Genomic DNA, 14,278 nt, shown 5'->3' with positions numbered 1-14,278 from the left:
GGGAGGAGGGTTCAGGATGGGGAACATATGTATACCTGTGGCGGATTCATTTTGATATTTGGCAAAACTAATACAATTATGTAAAGTTTAAAAATAAAATAAAATTAAAAAATAAATAAATAAAATAAAATTAAAAAAAACCAATGCATCAGAGCTGTATCTATTGTCCCACGTAACCAGTAGCTGAATATATTTAAACCACTTAACCAGTGTAAGCACTGAACAGTACAGAAGACCTCAAGGTCATATCCCAAATCAGAGAGAAACTTGTCTCGGCATCAGAGAAATAGAGATGGGCATGTAGTAAGTATTTAATCATTATGTACTTATTACTACTAAATCCATATGAAATTCACTTGCATTAATTGTGCTGGAGGAGGAGAGCGTTGAATAGGGTGAGAGGTTAGGAAGGAGCTCCAATCATTTCCATGGTCCCTGTCTGCATTATTTAATTCGTTTTTTTTTTTTTTATTGTTGGTTTTACTTTATGTAAAAGTATCAGAATTTATCCTCTTTGGGAAAAATTTTGACATGTGCTTTTTCCAGAATTTCATTCTGAGGAACAATTAAAACCTAAGCAGACTGACTGCATTAGCTTTTTAAAGAAATTTTAACTCCATTTTAATTTTGCAGACTTCACTCCTAGTGCCGTATTATGAAAAAGAAAGAGATAGTGAATTATACTGAATCTGCATTCTCTGTGTATAGAGGATTACTTTAATTGTAATATATATTGACAGTCCCAGGTAAAGAGATATGATAAGGTACTCCAGAGAGCAAGTATGTGAAACATTCTTCCCTATGATCTAATTCTGTAGAAAATGGGACATTCTGTTTTACTCACTGGAAATAGCTATTCTTCCAAATATGCACATGACCTAAACTGAGTTACTAGAAAATTAACCGTAGCAGAACTGTGTATGTGAGTGATGGAGAGGGGAGAATGGGCTTCCCAGGTCTGAAGTTCAATTAGAGAAAAGACACATAAATATATTAGACTCTAGAAATGCTCAAGGTGGGCTCAGTTTAATTCAGTGTATCAAATATTTGTTAAATTCCCATTGATTTTCAGACACTTTGAGCTGAATCAGTCCTATCTTTTAATGAGTCTACTCATTAAAAGTCATAGTCAATGCCCTTTTTCTGGAGAATGATTGGGACTCTTGCAAATATATGCTGTAAAGTGTTAACTAAATTCATTCTGGTTACCTGACATGAGGGAATGATATGTTTATTAAACTACTGTTGTTGATAAAGTGTAACCCTGTAGCCAACCAATTTGGTAACCAACATGAGTTACCAAATTTTGAGTGATTTAAATGATGACTGAAGTGCAAAAAATACTTTTTATTGTATATATTGGGCGTCTTCTATGTGTATGTAGCACTATACCAGATTGCATTAGGGATCACAAAGAAACATAATCATAATAATTATCATTTATTATTGGTCTGGCACTGAGCTAAGTATGCATGCTAATTATATGAGGTTGATACTGTTAATAGTTCCATTTTACAAATGAGGCAATTTTGGCTTAGAAAGATCAAATACATTGTTCTAAATAGTCATTTTGACTGTAGAAGCAATAGGAACTCTGAGAAAAAAGGCCAACCAAGGAATATTCCCTAGAGAAGTTCTTGGCTGAATATGGGCTTTAGGGACTCAATTGCCATGGTCTATATTATAGACTTTCAAGGGCCATTAAATTAAAAATGAAAAATTAAAATATGGGGAACCAGCATAGGGCCACAAATTTTACGTGTGATCATTTTTCTTTGCAAGTGTGACAGATATGAATTAGGACCAATCTGTTCTGGTTCTTGGTTTTAATTGTCGTTCATGCAGTATGCCAGTAACAGTGGAGGACCTCTAAAGCTATTTCTGATTTCCTGGGAAAACTGAGAGAAGCTGAGGAATAGTAGTAGCTAAGTGGATGTAATCCAGGAATGATGACTGATCAAAACGATGGTGACTTCTTCATTCCTTCTTTTAACTAATATTGATTAAATTCTTGGGCTCCAAAATCACTGCAGATGGTGACTACAGCCACAAAATTAAAAAAACGCTCCTTGGAAGAAAAGGTATGACAAACCTTAAGATATTTTAGGCAAGTTAAAAAGCAGAGACATCACTGCCAACAAAGGTCCATATAGTCAAAGCTATGGTTTTTCCAGTAGTCACGTATGGATGTGAGTTGGACCATAAGGAAAGCTGAATGCCAAAGAATTGATACTTTTGAATTGTGGTACAGGAGAAGGTGCTTGAGAGTCCCTTGGACAGCAAGGAGATCAAACCAGTCAATCCTAAAGGAAATCAACCCTGTATATTCATTAGAAGAACTGGTGCCGAAGCTCCAGTACTTCGGCCACCTGATGAGAAGAGCCGACTGTTTGCAAAAGACTCTGATGCTGGGAAAGATTGAGGGCAAGAGGAGGACAACAGAGGATGAGATGATTGGATGGCATCATTGACCCAATGGAGATGAGTTTGAGCAAACTCAGGGAGATGGTGAAGGACAGGGAGTCCTGGTGTGCTGCAGTCCATTGGGTCGCAAAGAGTCGGATATGAGTTAGCGACTGAACAACAACCTGTGCTGTGCCAGCCTCTATGTAAGGTCCTGGAAATGTAAAACAGCCACTGTCCTTATTCTCATGGAGTCTAGTGGAGAACCAGACATTAATTAAACGAGTACATAATAACAAAATGAGTTAGGTGATCTGAAGAAAACATGGATATTTTGAGGGTCTGTAACTGAGGAACCACACCTGGGTGGGATGTCAAGGAAGGTGTCCATGTGGAGAGGATGCTTGAAGTGAGCTCTGAAAGATGAGAAGAAGTAGAAACAGATGTGTGTTGTGGAGAAGGGAGCAGAGAAGGGAGGGCTTGCTGGGCAGAAGGAACTGTGGTTACAAAGGTCTCGATGAAGGCTTTTGTGGAAAAAAATGAAAAAAGCAACAATATGAGTAGGTAAGAGAAGGCTGAGGATAAACCAACAGGGCCTTGAAGTTCTTGGTTGACAATTTTTTATAATATTTAGTATTAAAGATATTGTTTAAGATATTTCAGTATCTTCGGGCCTCCAGAGGCTAGTAGCTAACTCTTAATAAAAGTGAAAGCGTTAGGTGCTCAGTCGTGTCTGACTTTGTGACCCCCATGGACTGTAGCCCGTCAGGCTCCTCTGTCCATGGAATTCTCCAGGCAAGAATACTGGAGTGGGTAGCCATATCCTCCAGAGGATCTTCCCAACCCAGGGACTGAACCTGGGTCTCATGCATTGCAGGCAGATTCTTTACCACCTGAGCCTCAAGGAAAGCCCTAATTCTAATGAGGTCAGTGGCTAATTCTAATCGTTGTTTTCCTATATATCATAAAGTGTTTTTCTCTAATTTCAAGATTTTCTGTTCACCATAGTTTGATGATGATGTGCATAAATGTGACTTTCTTTGTATTGATTTTGCTTGGTGTCCTATGATCTTTTTGAATCTGTGCATGTATGTCTTTTACCATATTTGGGAAAATTTCATCTATTATTTCTTAAAATATTTGTTTTTTTTCCCATGCCTTCTCTTGTCTATGGGACTTCAATTATAAAAGGCATTTTATTTTTTTCATAAATCCCAGATATTTTATTTTTTAAATTCATTTTTTCCCCTCTGTTCTTCAGATTGGATAATTTCTATTGATCCATCTTTATGTTTAATAACTTTATTCAGTCACCTCCATTCTTTGTTTAATCCTATCTAGTGAGTTTTTAACTTAAAATTCTATAATTTTCAGTTCTGGAATTTCCATTGAGTTATTGTTTTTATAGTTTCTATTTCTGTGCTGACATTTACTGTGTCTTTTGTTATAATCATATTTTTCACTATATCCTTGAGCAGAGTTATGACACCTGGTTTAAAAATCCTTGAAGCTTAATTCCAGCATTAAGTCTTCTAGGGATTGGTCTCTACTGACTGTCTCTACTCTTAAGAATGGGTCGTGCTTTCTGTTTCTTTGAATATCAAGTAGTTTTGGATTGTAGCCTAGTTATTATGAGTGATATGTTATAGAAATTGTGGGTTCTTATATGATCCTCTGAAGAGTATTGTGCTTTTTTTTTTAATTGGGTAATTTGATCAAACTCACAGTATAAAACTCTGTCTCCCTTGAGGTGGGATCAGCTCGTTTAATTCTTTTGGCCTCAGGAAGGAAGTCTGGAGTCTTCCTGTATATACATGACTCAAGGTTCACCAGAGAGCTGAGCAAAGATTTTAAATATATTTTAGGGCTCTACCTCTCTGGCTCTCTCTTGTCTTGAATTTTCCCTCTCATATTCCAGTAGCCGTATTTCCCCCAAATCCTCTGGCTCTTCAAATCAGCAAGTCTATGGGTTTCCCTCAAATTAAGCTGGGAGAATATTAGATTCTTTCTAAGGAAAGAAGATCTTAAAATTATTAAAAACAAAACAAACAAAAAAAGACAAAGCTTCTTAGCACCATTCTGTTCCTCTGAGAGTTGATTTCCAAATGTTTTAAACCTACTTTTGTTTGCTTTTCAGTTCCCTTATGTGGCTTTTGTTCAGTGTTTGTTCCAGGGATTATAGTTATCTGTGCGAGATATTTTTCTAATGGGAGATACTTACTATGTTAGAAGAGGAACTTTTATAGCCTTTGGTAAGGAAGACAGTGGGACAGGATGAACAGGACAAGTGACATGATCAAATAAGCACCTTCAAAAAGTACTTTAGATGCAGTGCAGAGAAGAGACCAGAATGAATGGAGAAGACCCGTTTGGAAACCACTGCTGAAGTCCACATGAAAGATGATGTTTATCCTGCAGAGGCTGTGGCAGTGGAGCCTAGCAAGATGCTTGGGTTTGAGAGATTGCTTCCAGGGAACGTTGATAAGACTTGGTTCATAGATTAGATATATGGAGGGAGAAGCAAGGTACAGAATCAAGGATGGTTGATGCCTAGATTTTTGGCATGCATCACTGGATATTTGGGTGCCTTTCCTGAAAGAGTGAACCCTGGAAAAGATACACAAATGAAATAGAGAAGGAAAGGTGAGACTGAGATATTTTAAAATATGGAGGGTGGAGAATGACTCATAGATGGCTTAAAGCCTCTAGGATTAAGATACGAGAAGAATAATGGGGCCACTGACAGAAATGAGGTCTAATGGCAACGTGATAGTGAATGTATGTAATCTTCCTTTAAGCATTGAGAAGGCATTTGGGGATCTGGCAGTGCCTGTGTCATGGGAGTACTTGGGGCCACACTTGTGATCATTATTTGTCACAGTAATGTGTCTATACAGACGTGTGGGTCACTAGGAACTCTGGTTGGAAAAATGCCAGGAAAAAACAGGTTTTGTGTTTTTTTTTTTTACTCCTTTTGTATTAAATACAATACCATGATGGAGCATTTCTCTGCCAAAGATTCAGTTACATCTTGGATGTAGGTCAGTTGGTAAAGAATCCAACTGCAATACAGGAGACCCTGGTTCGATTCCTGGGTCAGAAAGATGTACTGGAGAAGGGATAGGCTACCCACTCCAGTATTCTTGGGCTTCCCTTGTGGCTCAGCTGATAAAGAATCCACCTGCAATACAGGAGACCTGGGTTCAATCCCTGGGTTGGGAAGAGCCCCTGGAGAAGGGAAAGGCTACCTACTCCAATATTCTGGCCTGGAGAATTCCATGGACTGTATAGGCCATGGGGTCACAGAGAGTTGGTCATGACTGAGTGACTTTCACTGGCTAAATAATGTCCTTTGCTTATGTAGTGTCTTTTCTTACTGTGGAGTGTTTAACAAAGGTATTAAGCATGTTTCCAAACCAACTTTATCATAAAGGTTTCTTCAATATTGTATTATTAATAATATAACTATTAAGGTCCACAGTAATTGGTTATCAGTTGACTCCTGCTGTGGTCTGAGTTTCCAAAGATGTAAAAGCATAGACATTTTTATGAAAATTGCAAGAGGGCAGTTGTTCTTTCATTATAGGACAGAAGCACTGAGTGAGGTAACTTTAAAAGTCACTTCAGTATTCACATGATGAATTCAGTTGCCATGGAAATAGGCATCGTTATTATTAGCAACCTCCATAATTTCTATACTGGTTTCTCCTCCATGTGAATTACATTTGTATTCATGTCGCCATTATTATGTTATTATAACCAACCTCAAATCCTGATTAAAACTGTTAAGACAGAAGCCAAACATTCCTATCAATAAACAGAAATCAAACAGACTGGCATCGGATATGACTGAATTTTGTGGGTGGTTAACACACAGGGGATTAGAAATTGTATGAACACTCATTCAGGAAAGCAGGGATTTGTAATTAGTTGAGCTTTACTTTTGTCCTCTGTAAAATAAGAATCCTGGGATACGTGATCTTAAGCTCCTTCCAGCTCTAATATTTTATCCTAACATAGTTTACTTAAAATGTACATTTGCTGGGTCTATTAAGTGTTGTATGCAAAGCCTGGCTTCCTAAATAAGATTGCAGGCTCTGGACACATCCATTCAGTTACCCATCCATATAATCAGGAGGTTTTTGTGTAGTCCTTAATAAGCATTAGAAAACTAGCTTTAGTTTACTTGCTAATTGGCCAGTCAGGAAATCAAAGGTGAACCTACTAACACACAAAGTAATCGCAGATTGTGTTAAGTGGTGTGAAGGAATTTGGAAAGGGTGTTGTGACAAAAGCGATGAAGGGTGCAAGTGTACAGCAGGTGGTTAGGATAGACTGCTCTGCAGAAATGATGTTTAGTGGAGACGGAGCGCAAGGAAGGGCCAAGAGGAAAGTGCAAAGGCAAAAAGAACAGTAGGTGCAAAGGTCCTTCGTGGAGACTACGCGAGGGCATGGAAGGCAACAGACTGACTTCAGAAGCAGATATGGGAGATGGGTGATGTACTAAACTAGACATTAAAGAGATCTGCAGAAGTGTAAGCCAATACCACTTCTCTAAGTACATTTATGTTCTTGTTGAAAATAGTTATTTTACAATAAAACAATGTAATGGATTTTTGTTATTTTGAAAAGAATTATTTTTAAAAATTTCACATATGGTAAATATGCATACAAAAAAGAACCCTCATGAATGTTCTCTTGGGGCCTCGCTTATTTAATGGGATAAAAGACTAAGAGGTTTAAGAACCAGTGGTCCAGGACTTTCCTAGTACTGGATAAACAATCTCAATCATTATTTCCCAGCTGCACAAGGCTTAAAACTCTGTAAATACCCTCCTCTCCTTCCTTCTCCCTCCTTACCCATTCCGGGTCCTGGGGTGGCACAGACCCGCACCCCACTGCCTCAGATCTTTTGACATCCTGACTTCTGCCTTACTGACACCAGCCATCCTGCATCTCCACATCCCAGCCCGCTAAGGGGCCACTCTCCGCCATCCCGGACACTCACCTACCCAGCACAAACTGGGCCCCTCAAGTAGGGCTACCCCCATTCCGGACCCCGGCACCCTGGGTCTCCCTGGTCTTACACCCGCCTTCCAGCACTCCTACCCGCCAGGCAGGCTGTGGTGTCGATCCACTTGAGCAGCTGTCCTGCGCTCAGCTCGCCCCGAGGGTTGGCGTGCGCAGGCTGGATGGCCTGGCTCATGCGCACCTCCGCGGGGGCCGGCCGCTCCAGCTCCATGGCTCGTCAAGAGTGCGAAGCGACCGGGCCTGGGCGCCGCCTGGCCACCGGCCGGGCCCGCCCCAGCTCCAAAGGGCACTGAGCCGCTGTCCCCAGCCCGCATCCCGCGCCCTGCTGCACCAGGAGGTGAGATTTAAGGGGCCAGGAATGTCGCGAGGAGAGTGAAAGGGAATTCTTCACTGAATCTGGGGCGACCGAGGTTGGCAAAGCTGGAACCAGCTCGGGTTTCTCACCTGTAAAGGGGAGATAGCACTTATCCCAGAGGACTGTGCAGAGAATTAGTGAGATGTAGTACAAAACTCACGGGCTAAGGGGACATGGGTGTTTGCCAAGTAAACTAGTGAGGTTACTGTCTGCCTGAAGAACTTGACAAGTGATGGGGAGTTAATAATTAATTAGTTACATTTTCTCCAGAGAAGGGTAGACCTTTGGCTTTAGAAGTTGATTTTTAAAGTATTTGACTTTTCTTTCTTTTTTTCTGCTGTACACTGCCAGGTAGGGGTGGGCAATCACTCCTCCCATCCCTAGTTCAAAACCCACCTTCTGGTTCTTAGGATAATATAATGGCTCAAAAGAAGCCCATTATTCATCATTTTGTTACGAAATACGCCCACAGCCAAACACAGAAAGAGGGGCTGATTTTTGCTGGCATATCAGAGGCACCCAATAAGGGAAGGCAACCTTTTGATTTTAATGTAGAGAATAAGCTGTTGCTGCGTTGCAAATGAGCTCAACAAATCCCAAGAGAATTTCTTCTTGATGCGAGACAGAATCTAGAATATTAAATAAGATTTCTCATTGTCAACCTTTAGTACACATAAGCTTTGTAGAGCTGAAATCAGTGATTCTACAGAGCACTCCCCATTAAGGAAACAGTGACACCAGAAAACCTACAACATGTTATAGAGCCAGAGATGCCGTATTAGGAGGACTGGCTGCATCTGGGAGGGCATTCAGGGGTGAGGAAATGGGCGCCTGGAGGGTGTGTCGGGCAGGCAGCTGATGTAAAGGAGCAGTTAAGGCAGTTGAATACCTGACTTGAACTCAGGGCTCCTGACTTACCACAAAGTCTAATCGACTCCAACAAATCAGTGCTGCTTTTTCATCCCTTTACAGATGGCCTGCTAAGCCCCAGCTTGGAGCATCTGAATGGAGATTCTGGTAATTTTGCTTCTTTTTTTTTAAAGCGCTTTTAACATAAGAGAGGAATGAAGGAATCATGGACATGATAGCTTTTCAGGATCCTCTGTGGGTAGGTTTCTGTCCCATATGAGCTTAAGAATTGGATGCATTCAGTTGGGTAAGTAGGAAGTTTGACTTCTATAAAGTGACTTTTTTAAACAAAGTAAAACTTATGCTTCCAGGATGGTCCCCTTATAAGTTGCTTTTCAAATAACAGTGTTATTAGTTTCATCATTTTTGTCATTCCTCATTAGAAAGTGCCTCTAGAGTTCTTTATAGCATTTTGGCAGATTGGATTATTATTCAGCAAATACTCACTCCATCTACTGATAACTCCATGGGAGGCACTTACTGGTGTGTGGCTTGGTCATGTGACTTGCATTTTATAGAATGTGAGGAGGTAACGGTGTACCAGTTTGAACCTAGCCCTTATTTTTAGGGACATCTGACCTCTGCAGTGAGAAGATGCTGTGCCTGAGCCGCTGCCCCACAAGCATCTGGGTGCCGGGCTGCATTCGCGTATTGCAGAGCCATTCCAGCCGACCTGCAGACTTGCAGCCTGAAGCTGAGCCATGCAGAAGACATGCAGACTCCTGAATGGGATCTGACTATTTATTTGTGTCCGTCACTGTGATTGGGGGACTGTTACATAGCAATGCCTAACAGTTACATGTGCGAATTTCATTTATTAATATTTTAGAAAATTTATTAAATTATTGGAAATAAAACATGTGTTTAGGCTGAGTTTTATTGTTTGGGGTAAAAGAAGTGGTGACTAACATAATAATATGTATGTACTTGCTTTATATGTATACTTGACTTTCCAAAATGATTATCTGGAAAAGGACAGCCTGTGTCTGTATATGTATGTCTAGGAATGTATGACCAAAGAAGCAAAGTACACAAAGTCACCATTATGCTTTGTTATATGTATTATCTCCTAATTAGATGTCTTGATTATGGTTTCTTAGCTTTTGTTGGCTTTGCACCAATTTTCAATTTCATAGCCTCTGCCTGAAACTACTATTCTTATGTTTTGTTTTGTTTTTTAATAGCATCAGCATGTGTGAACATTTGCTATATCCTTTATCTGTCAAAGATTTCTGCTATTATGTTTGAAAAAAAGGCTTCCATTTTTCCATTTCTGTTTAGAGACATCTTTTGAAGATGAGCTGGCTCTGAAGCCACCTTGATTTTAGAAGGTCATGTGTAAGAGCAGGAAAGCTGTTCGGGAAGAGTAGACAGAATATGATAATCACTAGAATAATAAGAACATCTTACAATGTTGGAGTGCAAGGGAAACGAGATAGTCAGACCCCTCATTCTGGACATGAGGAAATGAGGTATTTACCCTGGGTCACATTGTAAAGTTAATGGTCAGGCTCTGAGGAAACTGAGAACAAGGAACATGAAATATAAGCAAAGGGAAAAAAAAGTGCTTCCCCCCAAAGCGGACCCTCCATCAGAAATTTGAGAGCAAGCAGTTTATTTGGGAGAAAACTGCAGAAAGCACTTGTAGGAGAGTCAAAGTGTGGTCCCCAGACCATCAGCATCAGCTTCACCTGGGATTCTGTTAGAAATGCAGAATCGGCCCAACCCCAGCTTGCTAAGTCAGAAAAGAAGGAAAGAAAGTGAAGTTGCTCAGTCGTGTCCTACTCTTTGCAACCTCATGGACTGTAGTCTACCAGGCTCCTCAGTCCATGGAATTTTCCAGGCAAGAGTACTGGAGTGGGTTGCCATTTCTTTCTCCAGGGGATCTTCCCGACCCAGGGATTGAACCCGGGTCTCCTGCATTGGAGGCACACACTTTACTATCTGAGCCACCAGGGAAGGATACTAAGTCAGAAGCTGCATAGTATTCTATTTCCCAAGGGAGTTGTAAGCATATTAACCTTTGTGAAGAACCTGCCTGAGTTATTCCTCCCAGTGAAGTGGGAGCTGGGATTTTTACCCTCCAATTCCCACCCTTCACTGCTGAGGGCTGCTTCCCAGCTGAACTCCTCAGCACTCCTGATTTCAGGGCGAGAGCAGCTCTGCGCTGAGAGCTGTGCCTCCCTAGGGAGGGAGGAGGCTCTCAGCTTGTACTGAAGCTGGGATGGAGAGTGCCGAGGGGCTGCAGGCAAGGTGCCGAGTGATACTTTCTGTCCTGAACTGATGTTCAGAGACTTCCCAGGGGCAGCTGGGAACTTTTTCTTCTTATGAGATGAACCCCAGGCAGAGGGTCTGGTAACAACGTATTTCATACAGAGATGAACTTTATTAGCTACCAGTCTCTATCTCCACCTTTGGTATAGGTTAGGAAAGGTGCCAGCTCAATGTTTTCAAATTCAAATTTATAGGGATGTGGTTCAAAGTGTAAATATGAAGTTTCTAAACAAAAATATTCAGATTGGTTTCCATATATTTCAAGTGCCAGCTTATTGCCTGGAGCATCGTCTTTGCTCCTGGACCCTCTTCTTGGGGTCACGCTGACCTTAGGAAATTGGACTGTCCCATTTAGCATCTGAAGCCTCAAGCCAACCTTCTTCCTGTTTGTTCCCATGCCTTTTGTGTCCGAAGCTCTCAACCAGACAAGCATTAGGTGTACAAGCCAGGTGTCACCTGATGTGTGGAGTGCAGCACTTTATTCTTTGAACAAAAGCCATGTGTATTAAGTCCAGTTTTTTCACTTCGCAGGGTTTGCTTGGCCTCGCCTTCCGGAGGTGCAGTAGTAAAGAATCTGCCAGTTAGTACAGGAGAGGCAAGAGACACAGGTTCAATCCCTGGGTCTGGAAGATCCTCTGGAGTAGGAAATGGCAACCTACTCTAGTATTACTTGGAAAATTCCGTGGACAGAGGAGCCTAGCAGGCTACAGTCCAGGGAATCACAGAGTCGGACACCACTGAGTACACACACACACCCCTTCTTCCCAGGACCTGCTCAGTGGAGGCTCCTGGACACCACTGCCACTGCTTGACAGTTTGCTGGACTCCAGGGTCTGCTTTCAAATATGGAGTCAGCTTTGTATCTCTGGAATAGCCCCACTTGGCCATGGGCTTTAATTCTTTTTACATGTTGCTGAATTCTCTTTGCTAGTATTCTGTTAAGGATTTGTACATTTACAATTTTGAGAGAAATTAGTCTGTTCTTTTCTTTACTGTCTTTGGTTTTGGTGTCAGGTTCATAAAATGAACTGGGAGGTGTTCCCTCTGTATTCTAGAAGAAATTCTTGTTCAAACATCTGTTAGAATTCTGCAGTGAAGCCATCTGAGCCACTCATAACATGCTATATAGCCCCATGAAGTATTATATTATTATTAATATATTATTATATTATATTATTATTATATAATGGGTGTTATTATATTAATAATTACCATTTTGTAGATGAGGAAACTGAAGCAACTTGCCCAAGATCACACAACTAGGAAATAGTAAAGCCAGGATTCAAACCCAATAGTCTTGCTGCTGTCTCAACTAGGCTGAGAAAGTGAGCAATGGGGTCCAGTGCAGTTCAGTCGCTCAGTCGTGTCCAACTCTTTGTGACCCCATGGACTGCAGCACACCAGGCTTCCCTGTCCATCACCAACTCCCGGAGCTTACTCAAACTCATGTCCATTGAGTTGGTGATGTCATCCAACCATCTCATCTTCTGTTGTCTCCTCCTCCTCCTGCCTTCAATCTTTCCCAGCATCAGGGTCTTTTCCAACGAGTCAGTTCTTCACATCAGGTGGTCAAAGTATTGGAGTTTCAGCTTCAGCATCAGTCCTTTCAGTGAATATTCAGGACTGATTTCCTTCAGGATTGACAGGTTGGATCAATTAGGAAATGAGAGATGACAGTTTACCTAGATCTGTCTAACTTCAAAGGCCATGCTTCTTCTAGTCCAAGCTACCTTCATTCACTCATTCATTCAATCAGTACATATTTATTGAGTGCCTACTGTGTCCCAGGGACTGTTCGGGGCATGGGATAAATGAATGATGAATGAAATAGATTTAGTCCCCAACTTTATAGAGTTCATTGCTTAATAAATAACATGCGAAAGTGCTACAAAAGTGTAATTCATTCTAAGAAGTATGAAACGATGATAAACATGTATGGAAACTAGCTGATGGCTGTGGGCAGCTCCTCCGATTATATCTTGCAACTGACCATTTACTAAACTTGAAGGTCACTCCTGATTTGTGTTTGTAAACAATCACAGACCTTCAGAACAGTGGAAGTACCAAACAAAGATGTGCTTGTTGCCGTCCAAGTGTCCCTGCTCCTAGGCCCTTACTGTGGACAGAGCTATGAAGTGTGTGTGTTTTTCTGTCTATGGTGGGTTGAATGATGGTCCTCCCCAAAGACCGTGTCATACTCACTAGAATGGCTCCCCATGGGCCCATCCACAATGGGTCTAGACGTGGCTGTGACCCTGTAGTGAGTGGGAGAGGGCAGGGGCCGACCCCCATTGAGCTCAGAGCTCACCCTCCAGGACCAAACACATCTTTAACCACGAGGAGTCATCAGCCAGGGCTTGGTGACTAGAGCAGTGCTGGAAGGCTAAAACCTACCTATTTCATTTAGGAAGAGGCCTGTACCTAAGCATCAGAGGCATTTCCTGGTGGTAAAGTGGATATTTGTCCCCAATTAGAGAGATATCCATCTGCTGAGAAAAAGCTCCAGATTAAATTTCAAGGATGAAACAAGATTTGTCCTGACAGGTACATAGATCCTCAAAGACTATGTAATAACCTCTTATAAAACAGTCAGAAATTATTTTTTATGGCAGTTCCCCACTTTGTATAGAGCCTTTATGATTTGTGCTTAATAATATACTGCCTTAAAATTTAGAATTGTTTAATACCAGCATGTCTTTTCTCTCTAAGGAGATTCATGCATCAGCTATTTCATTAAACATATTGTTTTAAATGTATAATATTGACCAGACACTGGGCTAAGCATAGGTAAGGCCCCCATTCTCAAGGAACTCTGTCTTGTGTTTAAATCAGTAATGTGGTGTGGAAAAGGCACATCATAAGATACTGTACACAGTGCATGAGGACGTCGAGAGGGGAGGCTCTCCTCCACGTGGCCATCCCCAGAAAGTCCTCATTTCTCTGTCAAGCAAGCAGCAGGACCTAAGCATCCTGGGCAAAGGAGAATGCTTTTGGGGCTCCCAGAATTGGCCAAATATGTTGAACCAGGCTTGACAGTGGACAGGTACAAAGACTTTGCTGCAAGGTTGGGACATATGGCCCTGCCTCTGCTGCTTCCTTCCTTGTGGACCTTGGTTAAGCTCTAAAGTCTCAGGAGAGAGCATCTATTTGACTAAGCTTAATTCATGTCTTCTCATGGCCCTAGGACTGGGGAAGAGAAGAGCACAGTTTCAGTAGAGATTGAGACAGGTACCTGGAATTACTTTCTCATGAAGATTAAACAGAAGAAGTTATTTCCCCAAAAGAAATTGATCTCTGATTTGGAAT

General features: G+C 41.3%; 1 protein-coding gene and 1 long non-coding RNA gene across 3 annotated transcripts in view; one reads left to right on the top strand and one right to left on the bottom strand.

The window, feature by feature from the left end:
- ACOT12 (acyl-CoA thioesterase 12) overlaps positions 1 to 7,760 on the bottom strand; it is a 40,932-nt gene extending 33,172 nt beyond the window's left edge. Inside the window, exon 1 of one of the 2 annotated variants that reach the window (XM_006065115.4) lies at positions 7,513 to 7,760. In XM_006065115.4, coding sequence (XP_006065177.3) covers positions 7,513 to 7,645 — 133 coding nt within the window. In that variant the 5' untranslated portion in view covers positions 7,646 to 7,760. Of the gene's footprint in view, positions 1 to 7,411 lie in introns of both variants that reach the window. The other variant, XM_044947339.2, reaches the window with a different exon arrangement.
- Positions 7,761 to 7,789: 29 nt separating this feature from the next.
- On the top strand, positions 7,790 to 9,555 carry LOC123335003. Its single transcript, XR_006553203.2, has 2 exons — positions 7,790 to 8,806; positions 9,267 to 9,555. It is a non-coding gene; the product is annotated as an uncharacterized LOC123335003 (long non-coding RNA).
- The last annotated feature ends 4,723 nt before the right edge of the window (positions 9,556 to 14,278 follow it).

This window comes from Bubalus bubalis, chromosome 9, assembly GCF_019923935.1.
Source record: "Bubalus bubalis isolate 160015118507 breed Murrah chromosome 9, NDDB_SH_1, whole genome shotgun sequence".
Lineage (NCBI taxonomy): Eukaryota > Metazoa > Chordata > Mammalia > Artiodactyla > Bovidae > Bubalus > Bubalus bubalis.
The sequence above is the reverse complement of the archived record's forward strand: the minus strand, read 5'-3'. Positions and strand labels throughout refer to the sequence as shown.